Genomic DNA, 22,744 nt, shown 5'->3' with positions numbered 1-22,744 from the left:
GCAAGGTCTAAGAAGGGGATTTCACTTTCACAGAGGAAATATGTTCTTGATTTACTTGCTGATACGGGGATGCCGGACTGCAGACCCATCAAGACACCCATTGAGATGAATCACGGACTTGCTATCTATCCTGATCGATCAAGTTCCAACTGATAAAGGGAGGTATCAACGTCTTGAAGGAAGGTTGATTTATCTTTCACATACTAGACCTGATATTGCTTATGCTGTGAGTGTTATTAGTCAATTTATGCATTGTCCTAGTGAAGTGCATATGGATGCAGTCTTTCGTATTTTGAGGTACTTGAAGATGGCGCCAAGTAAAGGGTTACTGTTTCAGAAAAAAAAAAAAGATGAATTGGAAGTTGTTGGATATACAGATGCAGATTGAGCTGGTGATAAAACTAACAGACATTCTACATCTGGGTACTTCACTTTTGTTGGAGGGAACCTTGTCACTTGGCGTAGCAAAAAGCAGAAAGTTGTTGCCAAATCAAGTGCAGAAGTTGAGTTCCGAGGTATGGCACACGGAGTTTGTGAAATGTTATGGATTAGTAATGTCTTGAAAGACCTGGGTTACAAGCTTAAAAATCCTATGGATTTGCATTGTGATAATACAGCTGCCATTGAGATTGCACATAATCTAGTTCATTATGATAGAACAAAGCATGTGGAGGTTGACCGTCATTTTATTAAAGAAAATCTTGACAGAAAGGTTATTCGCTTTCCATTTGTAAACTCAGATGAGCAATTAGCTGATGTTCTTACTAAAGGAGTGTATAGGAAGGTATTAGACAGCTCAGTTGACAAGTTGGGCATGATAGACATATATGCACCAACTTGAGGAGGAGTGTAGAATCGTTGTAAATCTGTATATAATTAGGATTTTATTTAATTAGGATATCCTGTAATTATGGAAAGATTGTTTCCTATTAGAGTTAGATTACTCATTTGTACTTGTATAAGAGTACTTATTGTGGGATGAATAGAATCATCGAATTAACCCTGAATTGAAGTATTTTTTTCTACTTTCATCAGGGTAGTAATAGTAAAACACATGCATCTGTTTTCCTTAAACATACAATAACTCCAAATTATTGATCTAAATATATACCGATTCCTTTCTTCTCTCATTCCATTTGTCTCCGATTCATGATTGATCTCAATTCCAAGTAAGTAAATGTGACATTATATATACCGAATCAACTGCTCTGCTAAAGGAGAATGATCGATGAGAGTGCGCCGGCTTACATGCACTATGAAAATACGTACAATATGGCAAATGATATGAAGATTATAGTAAAAGCGGCCATTAACTAGTACAGAACACAATTAGCATTTTGCATTACTTAAACTCTTGAGAGGGAGTACTAATCAGATTTGTACGTATTATTTGCATTTGCTTCCATTTCAACTCTCTTTTATTGGCTGCCGCCGGCTTAGAAATTTGGAACAAACATTGACTTTAAACCCCATTATCTTTCAAATGCAGAAGAGCTAGAGTGGATATGAAAGCTCTTTCCAAATTCGAAATAGTTGGTGAACACTGAAGTGTAACATTAGAAGAAGAGAGATTTTGGAAAGCCTGTACTAGAGTCTAGAGCAGTAGAGTGACTAAAAAGCAAACAAGAGCCAAGGGCCCTTATAATCAATCATCAACTCGCACGCCATCCACCCGCCCCCCATTTTTTTCTTTTTTGGAACAATTTATTGAGTAGAAAAGAGGCAATTAAATAGGAGGCATGAGACCAAAATCTCTTTATATAAAAAAAAAAATTAATGATAATATACAACAAGATTACTCATAGCATTTAGATGAGTCATAGATGTCCGGTTGTCGGTAAGATTTACGAACTTATTTAACATTGTTTCGTCTTCAAATTTTTGCAGTTAATAATATATATAGAAGGTGTTCAATAATACTGCAGTTCACACACATGTTCTATTTTCGTTAACATAGTAACACACATATATATATATATATATATAACTTCAAATAATCGATGCAATTTATACCGAACTAACTGCACTACTAAAAGAGAATGATGACAATGCAGGCATATATGCAACGAGCTAGGAAAATATAATATAGCAAATGAATTATATATCATACTGAAGCCATTAACTGGCTACTACAGGGAACAATTAGCACTAGCTAGTCTACGTTAATTAATTCTTCGTTAGTGTAGATTAAGGCAAATTGTCTACTTTGTCTAAGTCACTGATGTGAAAGGGATTGCGTCCCAGTAGTTGGTAGCTAAATTAGATGTGGAGGACAGCATAAACACACTATGTATCTGTGTAGGACTAATGAGTGAGATAGAGCTGCAACTATAGTGAGATTAGTGGGTCGTTCATGGTTGTATAGAATTGCATGTGCTTTCATATCATGTCCAATCTCTTTTATTGGACCATTGTTTTTGAATTTGGAAACCCCTTTTCGATCAATCTGATTCTCCTACTCCTATAAATACCCACATTCTCTTGCATTGCCTCATTCAAGTTGTGGGATACAAACTGATCGAGTCTAGGTATTGATCGATCCCATGGCTCCCAGAAAGACAGTTAGCGTTGTTTTCCTTGTGATGCTAAGTGTAGGCATCTGTTCTGCCACTAGAGTCCTCTTGGGTTATACCGAGACAGTTACACGCCCTAGTTACGGCAATTCTCCGGGCGTAGCCCATGGAGGTGGTGGTGGAGGCGGACGTGGTGCGGGCGGTGGAGGTGGAGGTGGAGCCGGGGGTTCTGGACATGGAAGTGGGTCTGGTGAAGGAGGGGGGCAGGGTACGGTGCTGGTGGAGCGGAGGCAGCGGGGTATGGTGGAGGAGGAGGCGGAGGTAGCGGTGGAGGTGGAGGCGGTGGTGTAGGTTATGAGGGAGCAGGGAAGGGTGGTGGTGAAGGGAGTGGTTCCGGAAGTGGTGCTGGGTATGGTGCTGGAGGAGCAGCCGGAGGTGGACATGGTGGTGGAGGAGGCGGTGGCGGTGGAAGTGGTGGCGGCGGTGGAGGCGGAGCCGGGGGTGCAGGTGGAGGTTATGGTGGTGGTTCAGGATCTGGTGAAGGTTATGGTGCTGGTGGTTCGGCTGCTGGTGGAGGCGGAGGAGGTGGGTCCGGTGGTGGCGGTGGAGGTGGCGGTGGCTCTGGTGGTGGTGCAGGTGCACACGGTGGTGGAGCTGGCTATGGAGGTGGAGCTGGGGGCGGTCAGGGCGGTGGTCAAGGTGGCTATGCACCATGAGAGCACCTCTCTCACTGTATGGATCAAACACCTCTTCTTACCCAAAGTATTAGGAAAAATAAATTTTAATGCGGTAAGAGGAGGATGATTATAGTCATTTACTACGACGGTTGTAAAAAAAAGGCCAAAGGCATGCTATGATTGCTGCTATCCGAGCTGGTTGTATGATACAATTGGAACAGATCGACTGGATCAATTGATTATTGCCATGCAATTATATATGAAAATATTGATGAAGTACGTATTCTATAATTTAACTGTTTGGTGTGGTCAATATTCCATCTCGATTGATCTCAATGCATGATCAGCGTACAATCAACAGCGTAAAGTGTTAATTGTACGATCGGGATATATGCTTTGTTATAACAATTCGTTGAGAATGTGAAAACAAAAATAGAAACTCTCATGCATATTGGTAAAAATATAACCTCGTTTATAGATTTAATAAAGTCCGAGTTACTTTTTCACAAAAATTCTATCATTTGTTTAAGTTAGAGCGTATTATGAACTTGATAAGGATATATAGTTGATAACTGAACTTTTTTTACATATATATTTGAATCAGGGTGCTAGAACTTCATGATCGATTTTCACAAATCAACACAATGACAGAGATAAATCACATAACTTTTTTTTTTTTTTTAGAGCAACGAAAGACTAATCTATTGATGAAAATCATAACGACCTCACTCGGTCAAGCATGATGGGTACAAACACCCTTCATATTACAATCCAAGCTCATCCAGAACTCAAAAACCAAAAGGAAATCCAGAAAACAAAGTTCAAACCAAAGAAAACTACCAGCAAAAGCAAAAGAAACCTAAAAAGCAATAATCCTACAGCTGCCAAAGTGTGACACCTCCTTGATTCAGTTGACGCCTAAGACCCTTCTAGTGTACGCCGCCCAAAACAAACAAGCACCATCACTCCTAGTAGGCATAGGGGATCCTCTCCTAATCAGCCCGGGAATCCGACGGAGCTGTCGCTCCCTCAAGCCGTCCATGCACACTGCTAGGACCATCCTCAGTAGAGGCCATGAGACCCGGAACCACCACTCACAGACATCGCCGCCTTAACCTTGTTTCTATGTCCTCGAGGCCTGCCCTTCTTCTTGTACACCTTGGGAGGCGACATCACCTTCACCTACACCAAACCATCAGAGGAGAATTCCAGCCCTAGGTTTTCCAGTTGCAGAGTGCCCAGGACCAGAGCTAAACTATGTTTAGCTCGTTTTACCAGCATCCTCATCCTCATCCTCCTCCTCCCTAGGGCGACGCATGCCAACCACAGGGACAAGAGCAGAGGTACCTTCAGTCCCAAGCGAAGATTCCACCTCCGGGAGAGGATGAATTTGCACTTGTTTCTTCTTCAATAAATTAGGAACCTTGAAAGTCGAAGGCAAGGAAAGAGAGGGCTGGGAATTAGCCCTAAACACGAGCCCTGGGAGAGCCGGCCCCGGAGCCTGCTGCGAACCATCATCCACTACAGTGTCAGCCTCCACCACATCCTCCCTTGTACACCTCTGTCCTCCATGATTCAAGAAAGTACACAGTCTGCACCTCCCCAAAAGCCGCTCGTACTGAAACCTCAAAGTGAGAACGTCGGTAGGCGAAACCCTAACACGACGATCCAAGTGTACCGGGTCATTGATGGCCAAAGTAATCCGAACCTGAGCATCACCACGCCGGATAGCCGATTGATGCACCTTCAATCCCTCACCGATCGTTCCTCCCACCAACCGGACAATGGGTTCAGTCAAGATATCCGGTGGAAGGCCATGGATCCCAACCCAAATCCAAACAAAGTCAAGCTTCACCTCATCAATCACCGAAAAGCCATCATAATCATTCAACAAAATCATAGCACACTGAAAACTCCAAGGACCACCCTTCTTCACCCGTGCGACATCACGTTCAAGAGTGAACGTAAACAGAAAACGATCCCCGCGTGGTTGGACCTCCATAGTCCCCGTCAGTCTCCACATTGACCACACCGCAATCCTAAAAGAATCCAAAACCACCGCCCTACAAGTGTTGAGTTTCCCCACCAAGTAGAAATGACGAGCAAGAAACTCCTTCCCTGGAACCCTAAGGTTTTCCGGGTCAACCGGTTCCTCACCCTCTCTGAGCGACAATTTGGTCGCTAGCCTGGCCGTCATGGAAGCAATAACCGCTGCCATGAAGTGGGATGCCGCACAACTCAAAAAACTCCAAACTCTAACCCTAGCAGAGTGAGAGAGATAGGGGAGAGAAAGTCGCGGTATTAGCTTACTAACAAACTCAGATAAATCACATAACTTGATCGACCAATCTTAGAATAAATTAAGCACTGCACTGATGGATAGACTGATGACCCTCAAATTAGAGAAAAGTACTAGATGTGTCTCCCTTGTCCAAATAAATAGTAATTTATTTCAATAAACTCTGATAATTTTATTGCATTCATAATTTAGCAATGGTCATTTCCGATAGAAATTCAAGGATGAAAGGGGAAAAAAGAAAATGAAACGAAGAAACCGATGAATCTCACCCACAAGTGCAGGGGCATGGATGGAGAGTGCAGATTATCAATTATTACATAACGAAATCCTTGGTAAAACACAATTGCCAAACAAAAGGGTAGTAGCTGATTAGCTTGCTTGACAATCACTTGACACCGTAGCCAGACATTTAAAAACCATCGCAAAGTCACTAATAGCAATCTTCAGAGTTTAGCCTCCACTTCATCGATCTCCAAACATTCCTCCTCTCTTTGTTTCTTCATTCCTAGACATCGCCTAGGGATCTGGATCTAGATCTAGAGCGGTCTTCTCGAGCACGTTTCGGTTTGTTAAGAAATTCCTTCAAATGATCAGAGATCATGAGAATCGGAGTAGATAACAGAGAAGGTGTTGAACCTCCGACGGTGCTATCTATCATAGTCCTCCCTTTGATCATGTCAGCCTCCCCTTCTTCGTTCATCATGACCATGTTGCATGGTAGTTTCCCATTGTAAAACTTCCTGTCATTCTTTTGATGTCTGCATGCAGTTACACATATCCCATATTACTAATTGTTGGATAACAGAATCTCACATCAGAAAATCTAAGCCTTGCAAAATAATATGCCTACCTATCGAAGACGACCCATTTGGCATGAAAGCCTATAATTTCTTCAACAACAAGCAGTCTTGAGGGATAACCCATGATAACCTTCTTTTGTAGTACAACCTGCATTGACATAAAACAAAGATTTAAATGTGGTTACCCAAGTAATTTGATAAGGATAATAAGCTAAATAAGTACGTAATACAATAAGGTATATATATAATTATATATATATATATATGATATACCCCATAGTTTTTGCAAAGATCCACAACTGCCTGCAACTTCAGATATTTGACATCGCTCTTCCACTCAATTTTCTCTTTCACAGCTGATAGTTCCTCTAACCCAACGGGCCAAATATCCAGCCATGTCTTGGAAGACACTACAAAACACCACCTCCCAAGTTACTCATCAAAGTCTTGTTCATATCGATCAAAAGAGTGATGCTAGAGGATTGTCTCTTAGACCACATATAGGATCACATCGATCTCTAATAAAAAAACAGTTAACCGACTCAACGAGGAATTAGTATAGAAGAATATTGATTTGAGATGGGCAAACGCATTTACTTCTATAATGTGGTCTAAATAATGTGGTGCAAATAGGGTTTCATTTTTCGAATACACTTACGAGGAATGTTGAGCCATGGCATCACACCGAGAAGAATAACAACAGTGCCAGCCTTGATTACATGCTCCAGTGCCCACTCGAGAGGCGCCGTGTTGAACTCTTTCATGGCGTCCATGACGATGATCACATGTCGAGCTGTATTTGCCGAACCTGGTGACTCCTGCAACAGGAGATCGTCTAGCAATGCTCTCTTTGTCTTCAAACTAATCGATCTTCCCAGTCGTTGCTTAGCTCCTCCTTTGAAGAAAACCACCATATTGAATAATCAATCAACCTCCCAACTTTGAAACTCTACTAGTTAAGCTAGTATATTAGATTGAATGTGATCAATGTAGAGAGAATTCTGTGGTAGCTAAAGGGAATTGTTATGAGGGTTCTCATTCCTTAAATAGCGGAAGAACTTGTCTCACAGGAGAAGTCCAGGTGTTTGGGTCGATGGATTCGAAGGCAGGACCTTGTAGGTAGTTTGACAAAAACAAAGATTTCTTAGTACATTCATGATAAAAATTTGATCTTCCCTAGATTCAAGATGCTCCTTCCTAATTCTTATCTCCAACCAAGAGTCTAGAGAACCATAATTACTAAGTTCTGAACTCACCAACAAATTATATCGACCTCGGAAGCTTCCCTCTTTTAACTTATATGGTGAAGATACAGCTGAAGTAGTATAGTCATGCTATTCAAACTAGGTTTAATTTGTTTTATGCTGTTAATTTATTTTGTCCTTTGCTTCATATATAATGTTTGCAAATGATCTAGCTCTCATTCAAATACGAGCCTAAACATTTATCTTATCCTTTTCTGGATTTTATAATGAATCCAGGTGAGTGGGTGACTACCTAAATTGGTCATTTTGCTAATTCGAGCTAAATCACCACATAACTCCAAAGCCGTTTAATTAGTGTACAAGTTGAGTAGTATAAGTTTTTCAACATTGTGATATACAACCTCGAATGATAATTCAAGGGGAAAGCTAGTACCAATCGGAACAGACAAACTCGAATGATAAGGAGGCTATAATAATTAACTCTCAACATGATGAGCATGTCAAGTTAATAGTGGTATGACCACTAGTGCAATTGAACACTGTTCTGAAAGATTGTTATCTATGCTAAGAAGCAAAACCACAAGAATCAGGTGGTCAAAAACATAATGAAATTTTCTTGATTCTAAGAGCAACTCCTATGAAATATTTCTTTCTGGTAAGTAACCAGATCAAATATTTAAAAAAAAAAACTCATCTTTACATTTGTGGCTGAAACGATAAACTAAATTTGACTACAGTTCCCTCCACCACCAGAGGTAAAGAGTGACCTAAAACAGCTGTAAAAAGCGCATTGTATTTCCCATACACCTCCGGCCACTTGCCAAAAAGACACTCTACAGCGCTTGGAAGAGGTGGAATTTCACATGGTCATGATCCCCACTCTTTTCCTTTTCTTGTTCAAACCCTCACTTTGAGGCTCCATGATAGCAGCAAGAAGCTGACTTCTCCTGTCCCTGGGAGCACTTTTTGATTTTGCAAGATATCTGATAGCTTCCTTTCTCTTCGGATCTTCTGGATCTGGAGGAACAACCTTGCTTGATCTTCTTTTATAGATCACATTGTCTGCTGACTTCAGATGATCTCGGGGAATATGATATTTTGGTTCTAAATATTCATTTTCAACACATTAAGTTAGTTCCATTACCAAATTTCAAGAGATAACAAACAGAACCTTTTAATCAGAGTGAATTGGCTTACCTGGAGTAGACTCAAAAGAAAACACGTCTACACTTCGAGATCTGGGTGGTGTCGAAGGAGGGCAACCAGCATCTCTGACTTCATCAAACGTCTTATGTATGTCATTACCACCAAGAGAGGATGTACTGCACATATTCTCATTGTGTGAAGTACCAGCTAAACATTTACTTGTGCCAACTGAAGTAGAAGCAGTAATCATAGGCATATTCTCATCAGTCTCCTTGAAACCTCCAGCATCATGCTTGGATCCATCAATCTTTTCAGAAAGTCTATCAGCTTCATCTCTGGTGTCAGTAAACAAGACCTCTTCACGTTTTGCTCTGCGGAAGAAAGTAGAAATTTTCTGGCCAACATCTCTGGGTGCATTGGGAGTACAACCCTCAGGATTATTCACAGTACAGATGTTCTCAACATTATCTAGCACAGACTTAGGTGATGTATTCATAATGGGTAGGTCTGAGCATGACATCTGTCCTTCCATTAAACTTGAAAACCAGGGAGTACCCTGCTTGGCATAGAACAGAATGTATGCCTCCTGTGATAGAACAAATTCTTCTCGAACCCTAGTGACCTAAAAGGAAAACAATATTCTTGTCAGCCCAGAAAAGAATATTAGGAAAAGCAAAAAAAAATCAACATATACGTTAAAATGCCCTTCTATTACATAAAAAGATACAAATCATTTAAAATTGACAAAAAAAATTAATCAAACGATAAATATGCAATGCAGTAGCCACAGGTGGTTAGAAGAGTGCCCTCTCTGGAATCCCAAGACTAGGCCCATTTGGCTCAGGTCTTTTCAGTCCAAAAGGAAAGTACATGGCAGTCTATGAATCCAATCAATAAAAAGAGTAGATAAATTTTTGAAACCAAGAGCATTCTAAGAGTTGATGTTTAAATTTTGTTAGGGTATTTGGGACTAGTGCTATTAAGAGTCTATTTTGAATCTTGGGGTTATATTTGAAGCCCAAATATAAGGTTATTTGCTAAAAGTAGCACCGAAAAAAGGAAAAAGCGAGACACCAAGGCAGATTCGAATGAATGAAAATTGAGTGTTGGTCTTGGTGCTTTGGTATCTCCTCATATCTTGTTCTCTCACTTCTCCCTCTATTCTCTGTTTCTCTAAGTTCTCTCAAGCTACAGCATCTATAAACCACCTTTCTTCTAAAACTATTATATTTCTATAAATTTTATCTTCTTAAACCACCATAGACACTCACACCAACCCTTGCTTTGTCCTACAAAGGGGACAAAACACTAATATTGAACAATAACAATGAGGATAAATTCACATAGAAATATAATCTGACCATACTAACAGACTATCAAGTACCATCTAGGCAGTAAAATGTTGTGACCTCACCAATTTGGTACTTCTTCAGGGAAATATTAAGGTTTCAACTAAGAAGAAATTCATCAATGGTAAACAATCTTTTCCATTACTCAACTTCACAAGACATAAAATTAAAGTAAACAGCTTATAACAGTTAATATATAAGACTTGTTACCTTTGAGTCATCCAACCTATGCCATGTATCTGGAGAGGATCGAATAAAGCAGAAGTAATGCCCAGAAGTAGATGAAAAGCCAATATGCTCCACAATTGCATAAAGTTCATACTTCAATTCCACCTATTGCCAAGACACATGGAATGAGAACTTGAGAGAACAGGCACGCACACATTTAACTCAATTAACACTCAAAATAACATTCCCAGAGACCATATCGGTTCATGCATAAGAAACACAATAAGCATTTGCAAGTGATGCAAAGAAACTAAGTTGTGTTGTCATATGTCAACAAATCAAGCAGATACTGATTTGATACATATAAACCAATAAGCAGCAACTCACATCACTGTTATTGCCACTGGTGTAGGGCTTCAAGTCCAACTCCAAAGGAAATTCCACATGCTTATCAATCTTCTCAACATAATTTCCATCAGTTTTAAATCTCTTTAGATGAAATGCAGCAACTGGAGGTGCCTCATCCACCACAAGCTGCTTCTCCACCGACACTTCTTCCTTGCAATTCTCACACGTAAACTTTGTCTCCACGTCATTTATCTTTTCTATCTTAGTGAAGGATTCCAAGGCCCTCGGAAGAGAGTCAACATCTTCAATTTCCAAACTTAGATCAATCAGAGGTTCACGAGTGTCAGAACAGTGACCACAGCTACAACATCGGAGCTGAAAGAAACCATCAATACAAAATCAATAAAAAGAATTAACAGAAAATTGGTTTCATAAATGATGAAAGTCAGGTCCTGAGGAGTCATACTTTGCTAATGAGACTGCCACCAAACACCCTGTTCACAAGGTTTTTATCTTTGCAAGTTGAAGTCTCATTCTTTTTATCAGAATCCAACCAAGATCTCTCTAGTTTATCTAAAAAACATTGCAAGAACTCATGGGCATCTTCTTGCTGGTATCTTCGGAAATAAGATGAGAAATCTAAGGGAGTTGAGTTAAGAATCACAGTGCAATGCAGAGTAGACTTCTCAGTAAACTAAAAATAAAAAGTCCAAACCTTTCAACTGAAGAAATTAACAGATTAAGTATATTGCATCAGATGAATTGGTGTAACAAAAACAATCAATCACCTTTAAGAACTTCCAAAAAAAATCAAAATCAAAATTAATGCAAAGAAATCTCAGTCCAGATGATTGAAGGATACAGTTCAAATTATCAACAAGCTTCGATGGTGAAAAAGCCCCTCCCGAAGATACTATTGAAGTATCAATGTGTTCACGAAGAGCACAAAGAACGCAGAACCCTTCACTACCACCTGAATACACCCAATTTCACATTAAATCCAATACATTGAATCAGAAAGTGATACTTATATAATCTATATCAAATTCTCAAACAAATAAAAAAAAAAAGGACTATGGATCAAACAAAATAGCAGGTAGGTCTTACAATCACAAGGCAAGGGATGATTGGAAGAACGGAGACCCTCCACGAGGGGCACAGTATGCGTAAAGCATTGCAGAATCGCATTGATAAAGCACGTATTGCCAAGATTATAAAGCCCTGCACCCTGCAAAACAAAGCCCATACCACAACTTAACTTCCCAAAATACTTCAATAAATCCCAAATCACTATAACCAACATAAAAGACTCAAATACTTTTAGAGTGCAAGTGTCCAATAGATTCTGAATAGAGGGCATACCACCATAGAGATCTTGGATTCCTCGATCGGATACGGCTCTGCGTAAACCACTGATTGCTTGCTAGAATCCGATGAAGGCCACCGAGACCAAGAAGACCAAGACTCCGAATGCGAATTCGACTCTGAATTCAATACATTATTATCATTGTGAGGAGAAGCTGATGTGGGGTCACCTTCTTGCCCTTGTTCCAAACCTTGCGAATCAGGATCCGAAGATTGAAACCCTAGGGTTTCGAGAGGCGAAGAGGACGAAGACCCATTTTCAGTTTCAAGAACAGGGGCCAAATCCAACTCGTACACGTCTTCAGTTTGTGAAGACGGTGAAGACCCATCAAGGGTTTCTGCAACAACAGAAACCTCATCTTGGGTCTTGGACCCATTTTGATTTTGGGCGTCTAGGGCTTCAGGTTGTGAAAATGGTGAAGACCCATCAAGGGTTTCTGCAGGAATAGGCATTGAATCTGGGGAAGAAGAGGTTTGGTGTTGGGGATTTGGGAGAAATGAATCTGGGGGCAGAGAGTTGGTTTCAGAGAGATGGGTTTCCATTGGAGACTCTGTGAGGAAATTGGGGGTTTTTCAGAGAAGAGGGAATTGAATCTGAAATGGGAGGTTTGGGTTTTGGCTCCAGAAATTAGGAGGGAAATGAAGATTGGGGGTTTGAGGATTTTGGGTTTTCAATTATTTTTTAGGGTTTCGTTTTTTGAACAGTCCGTTGTGAAAAAAGAGGGAAACTGCAAAATATTTGTTAATGGAGGGAAAAAGTTCCAAACTCCCGCGCTTGAAAGAAGAAATTTCGTTTCGGTTTTTTTTTTTTTTCTTTCTAAGTTAATTTATTTGAATATTTGTAATTTCTGATGAAATGTATGTGTTATTGTTTAATTTCTTTTTATTTTTTTGTTTTTTTGTTTTTCATTTTGAAATATAGTTTGTTAGTAGTTTTAGAGGAAAAATTTTTGAGGGAAGGAGGTCAGCCTTTTATTGAATTAAAAGAGTTTACAAATGAGAGAATTCAGCTGCAATTGCAGCTTAAAGAAAAACAGGGGAAAAAAATAAAAACAAGCCTGCACAAGAGTACTAGCATGTGTAGCTAATAGGCGAGCCACTAAATTCGTCTTCCTTCCAATATGAGTCACTCTCAGATTGATATGCGACTCTAAGACAAGTCCAAGGTCTTCATAAAGACGCCCCAAAGCAGAAGTATTACTAACTACATGGGAGTTTAGTTGACGATGTACTTCCATAGAGTCAGTTTCCAGCATTGCCTGCAGATAGGCATGGTCCACAGCAAATTCTACATCCATTGTACAAGCCAAAATCTCAGCATGCTCAAGAGATATCAAGCCACTCAAAGGATAACTCCCACCCGCAAGCATAACCCCATGAGAATCACAAAACCTGCTCCCCCCCCCTTCTGGTTACATGATTAAAAGCACCATCAACATTTATTTTAAGCAAACCAATTGGAGGAGCAACCTCTATGCTCTGTAACTTCGAGCAGCAATACTGGTCCGCTTCAAGTTATGAAATCGAAATTCTTGCAGCCTTGACATAGCTTTGATCAACACATCACAAGCCTCACTTTTCTTTTGTTCCCAAACTCTATTGTTCCTCTCCTTCCAGATCCCCCAAAGAAGATAAATGAGATCTCCAAAACTCTTCGAAGATAATTCCTTAGCATAGAATTCCAACCATTTAATCAAATCAAACTGTTCTACCTGACGGTTATAACAAGCGTGTTTCAGCACTTCATTGCTTTGTATCACTAGCTTAGAGAAAGGGCAGTCCCTACATAAGTGTAACGTCGTTTCACAATTAACTTCACACAAGGAACACAATTGTGACTCCAACTAAATTCTTCTTGAGGCTAGTCTCTCAAGAGAAGGAATAATGTCATGACAAACCCTCCATATAATGAATTTTTGCTGAACTAGGAATATTCACGTTCCACAACTTTTTCCAAAAATCACCACCTATAGGTCATTCAAAAGGGCTATGATTCAAAGAAGTAGAGAATGATTTACGATAAGCAGTTTTAATTGAAAATTTACCGTCTCTTGCCAGCTTGCAAATCATTCTATCAGAGACCATCCTCCTGCTCAGTGGAATGCTAATTATCCTCTCTGCCTCTGCTAGAGGAAAAAGACTTTTGATAAGCATCACATCCCAGCTACCCGTACTAGACATCAAGTCACTAACAGTTTGCACTTCTGCCAATGCCACGACATTCTCACTAGGTCTCCCATTTGGTAATTCTGGTACCCAAGCATCTGAGAAGACACTAACAGCCATTCCATCTCCAATCTACCAACAAGAGCTATCTCGTAAAAGTTCTCTAGTAGAGAAGATGCTCCTTCAAGAATATGAAGGAGAAGTGTGAGGGATTGCAGACCAAAATGAATCCTCTGGAAAATATTTCGCCTTGTACATACGGGCGATAAGAGACATGGGATTATTGATCACACGCCAGGCTTGCTTGGCTAACATTGCAGAATTAAAGTTAGATAAACTTCGAAACCCTAACCCGCCTTTTTCCTTCGGATTACACAAAGTATTCCAAGTCTTCCAATGAATTTTCCTTTTGTCAAGTGTACTGCCCCACCAAAATCTGGCACACATTTGTTCTAAATCCTCACAAAAATTCTTCGTTAACTGGAATACGCTCATTGCATATGTAGGTAGAGCTTGGGCCATAACCCGGATCAAGATATCTTTCCCAACACCACTCAGCATCTTCCCTTACCAAATGGATAACTTCTTAGCCAAGTTATCCTTAATGTATTGAAACATAGCCGTTTTCTTTCTTCCCACATAAGTTGGTAACCCTAGATACCGTTCATGTGATGCAACCACTGCCACAAATCCGAAACCTCCTCCTGCATACTATCAAACACATTCTTACTAAAGACAACTGAACTCTTATCAAAATTGACAAGTTGGCCAGAAGCTCTCCCATAAGTCTCAATCACATCTTGTAGTTCATAGCATGCTTCCAACGATGCATGAGCATAAATCATACTTTCATCCGCGAATAACAAATGGTTTACCAAAGGAGCATTATCACATACCTCAATCCCTAGTAACAGGCCAAGTACTTGTTTTTGCTGCAGTAAAGCAGAAAAACCTTCCGCTCCAATGAGGAACAAATAGGGTGACAAGGGATCCCCTTGCCTCAATCCTCTGCTTGGAGTAACATAACCTCATGGTTTCCCCCGCACCAAAAAGGAATATCTCACCGAACTGAAACACTGCATCACCATCTCAACCCAATTACGAGCAAATCCAACTCTTTCCATTATTTTCCTGAGGAATATCCACTCCATCCTATCATAAGGTTTACTCAAGTCTAGCTTCAAAGCCATAAAGCTCTCACTACCTTCTCTCTTGTTGTGCACAAAGTGAGCTATAGTTTTAGAGGAAAATGAATAAACTAATAGAGTTATAGTATTCTAACCTATATTCAATAGCAATTATAAATCAGACCAAGAAATCCATTGAGAAAGTGAAACGGGACATGATGAGTCAATAATAATAGCATTATGCGATGGGTATGTCTGTTGTCTTGTTACGACACATGTCCGTATGATTTGAAATAAATAAATAAAAACAAACAAACAAACAAATTTTTTTTTGATGAAGAAAGGAAACATTACAAAATAAAACTCCTAAAACAACCTAAATTATAGAGATCTAAATTAAAAGCATTAGGGACACTTAAAGGAAGATTGTCATGCCAGCTAGCAACTCTAATAGTATGGCGAGATTCGCCAGAGCATCTATTACGAAATTAGTTTCTCTTCAAAAATGTAGAAAATCGATATGTTGGAAATTGCTAGTCAAAACTTTGATGTCATGTACCAGGGTATGAAGACGCCAAGGAGTAGTAATCTTGTTATTGATATAGTCAATGAGGACTTTTAACTTGAAAAGCCATGAATGGCAGCAGCTTGCAAACCATCTCTCAATGTAGAGGCTTCAACAAACAGAACATTAGAGTAGCTTAGTTTTTTAGCAAATGCAACAATAGGTAAACCCTGATCATTTATAATGATAAAACCAACAGTAGCTTGCAGTGGAGGAGCTAGAAAATTAAGTTTATAGGGGCACAAAAGAAAATAATAGTATCAAATCATTAAAAAATAATTAAAAATAACTCCAATGAGGTAAATATACCTGACAATTCCTCTACAACAGGATTTGGTTTTCTTTTCAAATATTTTAACATCTATGTAAAAAGAAGAAAGATTTATAATTGATAAAAAAATTGATTGAGAATCATTGCTTGACTAGTATATATATTAATACACACACACACACACATTATACACATATTATTATTATTATTATTATTATTATTATTATTATTATTATTATTATTATTATATTATTATTATCATTATTATTATTATTATTATTATTATTATTATTATTATTATTATTATTATTATTATTATTATCATTATTATTATTATTATCATTATCATTATCATTATCATTATCATTATCATTATTATTATCATTATCATTATCATTATCATTATCGTTATTATTATTATTATTATTATTGATGTTATCGTTTCTTGAAAATTTATAAGTTATTATACGATTGATGTCAAACATGAAAGATCAAGTTACAATTGGTGATGTTATCGTTTCTTGAATCTAAGTGCAGTAGTATTGAAAGGATAGAACCACATGCAAGACTCGAACCCTCCCCATCCAGTACGCAAATAAAATCCCGAACCACCAAACCAATTGCATGGTACTGGTACTTTGGAAACAAAAATAATATGTCTGTATAATAAACCGGATATGGAAAATTCTAAAATAAACTGGAGATTTGCGGTTGGGGAGACTCGAACCGACCCCAACTCATGTGCAAATGAAAGCCCCAACCACCCGACCACTTGCATGGACGCATGGTTGGTATTTTACACACGAATAATCTGTATAATAAACCGGATATGGAAAAATCTAAAATAAACTCCAGATTTTGCGGTTGGGGAGACTCGAACTCACCCCAGCCCCAACCACCAAATCACATAATATATGTCCGATTCGGGTCTAATCTATTACATATATATATCATTTGTGTTTGCAAAATACCAAAGTCGTGTAGGTGGTTTGGTGGTTGAGGCTTTTATTTGCAGACGCGCTGGGGTGGGTTCGAGTCTCCCCAACCACAAAATTTGCTGTGAATTTTGTTTTTTTCCATATCCGGTTTATTGTACAGATATATATTATTTTCGGTTGCAAGGTAAACATACCATGCAAGTGGTTTGGTGGTTGGGGCTTTCATTTGCATATGTGTTGGGGTGGGTTCGAGTCTCCCCAACCGCAAAATCTCCAGTTTATTTTGGAATTTTCCATATCCAGTTTATTATATAGATATATATTACTTTTCGTTTGACAAACATTGATGCCATGCAAGTGGTCCAGTGGTTGGGGCTTTCATTTGCATACAGGTTGGGTGGGTTTGAATCTCCCCAATCGTAAAATTTAAAGTTTATTTTGGATTTTTCCATATACGGCTGGCTAGAGTCATTTTGGGAATTTGACTTCCATGTGGGCCCCATTTTTACTGAGTTGGAATGCCATGTTAGAAATTGACGGAATCCTGAGGGACCTATTAGACAAGAAAATAATATCGTGGGGGTATTTTTGATGAAATTGAAAGTCGAGGGATTGAATCGATGTTGGACTTATACCACAGGGTACTAAAAAGTATTTAGCCCAAGAAGAAAGATTATGAAAAGTAGGGCTGGGCGTCCAGACCCGACCCGAACAGAGCAAAAAAGCCCGATTCGGTTCAGTTTTGATTTAGAAATTTTCGGTTCAGTTTAGAGCCCAACCCGAATATATTTTTTCGGTTCGGTCTCGGGCTTCACATATTTGGAGACCTAAAGCCCGATCTGGCCCGATTGTCCTCCATTTTGACTATCTCAGCCTCTGTCTCTCTCGACAACATCTTAGCCAGTCAACCCGTTCATGGCTTCATCTGCAAATCCAGCATTGCATCCCTTTCTTTAAGCATCTTCTCTGTTCTCTCTTATCCAATCTTATCCTCTCTAGCTTCTTCCTCATTAGTTATCGCACTCAGCTCCTCAGCTAAAGAAGCGTCCATCACCGCAGTTTCGAAACCGTCTCAGCCAGTCAGCCCTTGTTCTTCCTTAATTTTTGAAAACCCAGCCCCATTATCAACAATTCAACCCCAGACCTGTTAGCAATTTTGGCTGAAAGTCTGAAACTCCAAACCTGTTAGCAACTCCAACTTTGGGCTCCGATGGCGGGGGTACCCAATCGGCAGCATAATAGTTAGATCTAGAGATCTGGGCACCTCTTCACCCAAGTCCTTGGGTCAACCCAGCCCAATACTCACTTCTCCTAACCGAACCCCTCTTCACTCTCCCCTCCATCCAATGCGCCACCGATGAACTGCATAATGGGGATTGAGGAGGAAGAAAGAAAAAAAAAGATATATATATATATATATATATATATATATGAATAGAACTGCAGAAGAAGAAGAATAAGAAGTGTCGAAGAAGACTAGAAAAGAAAGAGGGAGGAAGAAAAAAAAAAAGAAAAAAGAAGAAGAATATATGAATAGAAGTATAGAACTGCATAAGAAGAAGAAAGTGTCGAAGAAGACCAGAAAAGAAAGGGAGAGTAGAAAGTAAAAGAGGGCAGAGCCTTTTGTTTTGTTTTATTTCTACCACTTAGGACAAATAAATATAAACATCGAACATAATGTTCCCATAGTATCTCATGCTCCAGTGGTTGGGAGCAAGGATTTGGTGTAAGAGGTCAGGGGTTCGAACCTCGTCTCTTACTGAATTTTTGTATAATTTGCATATTGGGCCCGAAAAGCCCGAAGACCGAACCGACCCATTTGGGATCGGTTTTTGTTGGTTTCCATTTTCAAAAAAGCCCGAACCGATTATTTTGGGCTCAATCTCGGTTTTACCAAATTTCAGGCTCGGCCCGAACCGAGCCCAAGCCTAATGAAAAGTAAAGTCTACATGAAGTAAGCAATAACAAACAAAGGCAGAAATACAGACTAACTAACTTTCTATCGTTCAACCAATTTAGTCTTGATTTCATTATGTTTAGCCTAGTTGATGGGATCAAAGGTGTGCTCTAATGGTTCATTTGGGGGGAGTGTTTCCAAATCTAGGTTATCATATGCATTGCATTAGTGTTATTATGGTTCTTTTAAATTGTCTAGTTTAATGTCAAATGCAAATCCTTTATTCTTAATCTTTCACTCTCAAATGGACCCTACTACTTCCTTTCCCATTTCAGGAATTTCTTGCCTTTATGGCAGCTCGCTCTCTCTATCAAATGGTCTCGCAGAGATTTTGTTTGACGATAATGTAGGGCACATGTTGACATTTTTATTTGCGCACTGGTGCTTGGTGACTTTCATCCTTTTGGCTGAACACCTCTATAAAAAGACTCAATTTGTTCCTGCTGAACCAAACTGGGGGCTGTTAACTATTAAGTTGTTATTTAAGGGAGGTGCCCAGTAATGCGTTTCCAGTTTACTTAATATCTACTGCTATGAGTTACATGTCAAATTACAAAGTTATTGGCATTGCAAGCTGTCATTGAATTTGATGATGTCTATTAAAAATGAAAGTTATTAAACCTAAAATGCAGACAAACCGTTTCCTAATCTCTTGACAGAATACATGAGACACAGCTATAATCTGATAACCAGAGGTGGACACCTAATGAGTATATGAGCCCCATGATTGCTTGTCTATACATCCCAATGATGAAAGCAACAATCATATTGTCCTAAAACCTCTTCAAGATGCAATATCTCGCAAATTACAGTCATTGCAGAACCAAGCTCGATGACACCTCAGCAATTTTGCTGTTGCAATTTCACTGTTGGGATTCCTGGTGGAGCCCTGATATAGCAACAAAGTGAAGTCAGGGTCACTCAAAAACAGTTAAGAAGTTGAAACTAAAAGCCATACTTATTTCATTAGCAAAAATTGCAAAAAACGAATCAAGAAGTAAAAAAAACACTAACCAAATAGCAACCATTTGCAAAATCAACAGTTCATTTTAATCAGTAATGGAATGACATCTTCTCAACATAAAACAAATATGTACAAAAATATTCAAACAATTAACAATCTCAGAAGAATCTCTCACTGATATACCAAATCTCAGAACAATATAAGAAGAACACCCAGTAATAATGTCATAATGTCCGTACCTGGATTCAAAATACTTCAGATTTTGATAACATATTTTGCATTTTAGGCACACATTTTTAAGATTTATTCAGTATATGCAAATACGAGTTCTTTTAGAAACTAATAGGGAAATGTAAACAGAATACAAGGCAGTGGAACTGTGATGATACATATAATTATAGAGGCAGCTCAGGTTCTTTTTCCAGAAGCCCAGTAAGACCCTTCTTCAAACATCACACCGCATTCGAGAAAACTAGCTTCAAGGCCAGTTTCGTGCCTGCCTCAAGTGCAAAGAAATTGATCCATTCGCCCAAGAAGGCTGTCAACGCAACCGCCCCCATCTCAATTACGCCAGGGAGAGAAACGCCCAATTTCCCTCGATGCACCCACCCAATGATTAATGAGCCAGTAAAAACCACTAACAAAAAAGTAGGACCTATAATTGCTGAACAAATCAGCTTCTGATGCCAGTAGATCTCCGCTCCGGTGACCACAAGCTCTACCGCATTAGCCAATGCCTACTTCTGGATTGAAGACCACTTTTCCGATGGCTCCCAAACATTGACCCAGAATTGACCTCCTGCCAGTCGGTAAAGGTTTGAATGGCGGCGGCTTCACGGCGGGGAGGACGGTTGGGTCCGGCAGGACTAGGATTAGGCTTAGGCTCGATTCGGGTATCACATTGATGAAGATGTCAGAAGATTTATCTATAGTGTCAAGACACAGGGCATTATAATCTACCGGGAAAGAAAGTGGCGCCATAGGTTCAAGAACCGCCACCGGACTAGAAACTACCGGATGGCGGTGCACCAAGAACCCCGGAGAATGGCCAAGAATCGCCGGAATGGGGACAAGAGATTCAGGCGTCAGCAATCCTGCTCCGTCGGTGGAACCATCGGTAGGGTGGGGGTCTTGAAATAAGGCGTCGAAGAAGTTTCGGTAAAATTGACCTTTCGGAACAGAAATGGGGGCTGTCAGGGTGGTTGTAGAGACGACGGACCCATCGTGTGCGTCCAGAAATACACTCTCGTCGGAGAAGCTTCGAATGAATTGGGGCTTCGTCATCATTCTTTTTGGCGAAAAGATGACGGAACCATCGTGTGCGTCCAGAAATGCACTCTCGTCGGAGAAGCTTCGTAAGATTTGGGGCTTCGTCATCAATCTTTTTGGCGAAAAGAAAAAACCCTAGGTAAATGTGGAGGCGACCGGAAGTTTGGGTTGGGAGGGGGGTGATGGTGGTGGGAACGGAGACGGAGGTTTCGGGTGGTGGTGGTGGTGGTGGGGAAAGCCGAGAGTGGGGTGGCAGCGGAGGTTTGATTTGGGGTAGTGGTGCCAAAGGTGATGTGACCACTGGGAAAAGAGTCCATTGTGACCAGCCTCGACGACTAGTATAAATAGGCACACCATGATACGATGTCGTCACTTTTTCTTTTTTTTTTTACTACAATTTGACTATATCTCCCAACTAATTTTTTTAATAGTATCGCCTATGTAACATAAAACAAAATTTAGAAAGTATTTGTTCCTCTTCTTTTTAGGATTCTAAACACAATAAATAATGTTTCTCATTTATTAGTTCGTTAAAATCCTATTTCACAACACTTCTTTCAGTACGGTCTTATGTTTGTAGAGTATACACTTCGTTTAGTAAATCAATATTATATTGCTTTTTGGAGGAGTAATGATAAGCAGTAAGATTGTGATTTGTTTTTGTTTACTATGTGATCGTCTTCTTCTTTACATTAGGTTTCTGACATCATAAACTCAAACATTTCTTAGTTTCTTTATTGCTTATATCATGCATTATAGATCTCATATTCAAGTTATTCTTTCTCGATTACTTTTTTTTTTTATAGAACGGAGGTCAGCCCTTTATTAAAACCAAAGAAAAACTACATCAAGCAAGTGTCAGTTGCAATAGTAGCTTGAAGAAAGGAAGGTGTAGAAAAAAAGAAAAATTCTTGAGGTTCACTGCACGCATGGGCAGCAAGGATATGATCTGCCATATTAGCATTCCTACCTTTATAGGTGATCGAGAGGTCTGTGTTAGCAGCCAAAACCACTACCAAATCTTCATACAAGCGTCCCAGCACCGATGTATTAAATCACACTTGAGAGGTCAATTGGCGCTGCACCATCAGTGCATCAATTTCCAGTATAACTGGCTTAAAGCCCTGCTGAAGTAAGAAATCAACTGCCATCATACATGCCAATAACTCGGCATGTTCAGCAGAAACCAGACCGGACAAAGGCCGACCACCTCCAGCTACCATGTTCCCTGTCGAGTTCCGCACAACAAAGCCAACCCCTCCCTTCCTGGTAACATGATGAAATGCCCCATCGACATTCACTTTGAACGCACCAACCGGTGGGGCTGACCACTTCACCCCACATGTGCTTCGAGTAGCAGAACTCACCACCTTTGAGTTATAAAAACTGAACTCGTGTAGTCTCATCATGGCCTTCAAGACAACATCACAAGCTGCACTTCTCTTGTTGTCCCACACTCTATGATTTCGTTCCGTCCAAATTTCCCAGAGTAAACAAACTAAAATTCCCCAAGTTATGCACCGTTCGAGAGAGATGAGACATAATACTGAACCCACCGAATGAGATCAAATCCCTCAACTTGAGGACTGTAACACACCTGATTCAACACTCCATGCG

At 39.7% G+C, this 22,744-nt stretch overlaps 2 protein-coding genes and 1 pseudogene across 2 annotated transcripts; 1 reads left to right on the top strand and 2 right to left on the bottom strand.

The window, feature by feature from the left end:
• Positions 1-2,475: 2,475 nt before the first annotated feature.
• Positions 2,476-3,486, top strand: LOC112180470 (annotated as a pseudogene).
• Positions 3,487-5,708: 2,222 nt separating this feature from the next.
• LOC112180351 lies at positions 5,709-7,363 on the bottom strand. Its single transcript, XM_024318885.2, has 4 exons — positions 6,948-7,363; positions 6,563-6,699; positions 6,340-6,437; positions 5,709-6,247 (listed from the first exon to the last, which is right to left on the bottom strand). The coding sequence occupies exons 1-4, from the start codon at positions 7,201-7,203 to the stop codon at positions 5,995-5,997; spliced, it is 744 nt and encodes a 247-aa protein (XP_024174653.1). The 5' UTR covers positions 7,204-7,363; the 3' UTR covers positions 5,709-5,994.
• A 728-nt stretch (positions 7,364-8,091) lies between these two features.
• Positions 8,092-12,579, bottom strand: LOC112179336 (ubiquitin carboxyl-terminal hydrolase 21). Its single transcript, XM_024317734.2, has 8 exons — positions 11,868-12,579; positions 11,613-11,733; positions 11,368-11,478; positions 10,972-11,144; positions 10,545-10,880; positions 10,200-10,322; positions 8,692-9,262; positions 8,092-8,598 (listed from the first exon to the last, which is right to left on the bottom strand). The coding sequence occupies exons 1-8, from the start codon at positions 12,411-12,413 to the stop codon at positions 8,354-8,356; spliced, it is 2,226 nt and encodes a 741-aa protein (XP_024173502.1). The 5' UTR covers positions 12,414-12,579; the 3' UTR covers positions 8,092-8,353.
• Between the last annotated feature and the right edge of the window lie 10,165 nt (positions 12,580-22,744).

This window comes from Rosa chinensis, chromosome 7 (genome assembly GCF_002994745.2).
Source record: "Rosa chinensis cultivar Old Blush chromosome 7, RchiOBHm-V2, whole genome shotgun sequence".
Taxonomy (NCBI): domain Eukaryota; kingdom Viridiplantae; phylum Streptophyta; class Magnoliopsida; order Rosales; family Rosaceae; genus Rosa; species Rosa chinensis.
This window is presented reverse-complemented; position numbering and strand designations above follow the sequence as displayed.

What these genes read in the sequence shown, in the direction of transcription:
- LOC112180351 (XM_024318885.2), bottom strand. Translation starts at nt 7,203, where the DNA reads ATGGTGGTTTTCTTCAAAGGAGGAGCTAAGCAACGACTGGGAAGATCG. An exon ending in GCCATGGCTCAACATTCCTC is followed by an intron (nt 6,700 to 6,947) that starts GTAAGTGTATTC and finishes GGTGTTTTGTAG; the next exon opens with TGTCTTCCAAGACATGGCTG. An exon ending in AAATGGGTCGTCTTCGATAG is followed by an intron (nt 6,248 to 6,339) that starts GTAGGCATATTA and finishes AACTGCATGCAG; the next exon opens with ACATCAAAAGAATGACAGGA.
- LOC112179336 (XM_024317734.2), bottom strand. Translation starts at nt 12,413, where the DNA reads ATGGAAACCCATCTCTCTGAAACCAACTCTCTGCCCCCAGATTCATTT. An exon ending in GTGGCAGTCTCATTAGCAAA is followed by an intron (nt 10,881 to 10,971) that starts GTATGACTCCTC and finishes GGTTTCTTTCAG; the next exon opens with CTCCGATGTTGTAGCTGTGG. An exon ending in ATAGGTTGGATGACTCAAAG is followed by an intron (nt 9,263 to 10,199) that starts GTAACAAGTCTT and finishes TTTTCCTTTTAG; the next exon opens with GTCACTAGGGTTCGAGAAGA.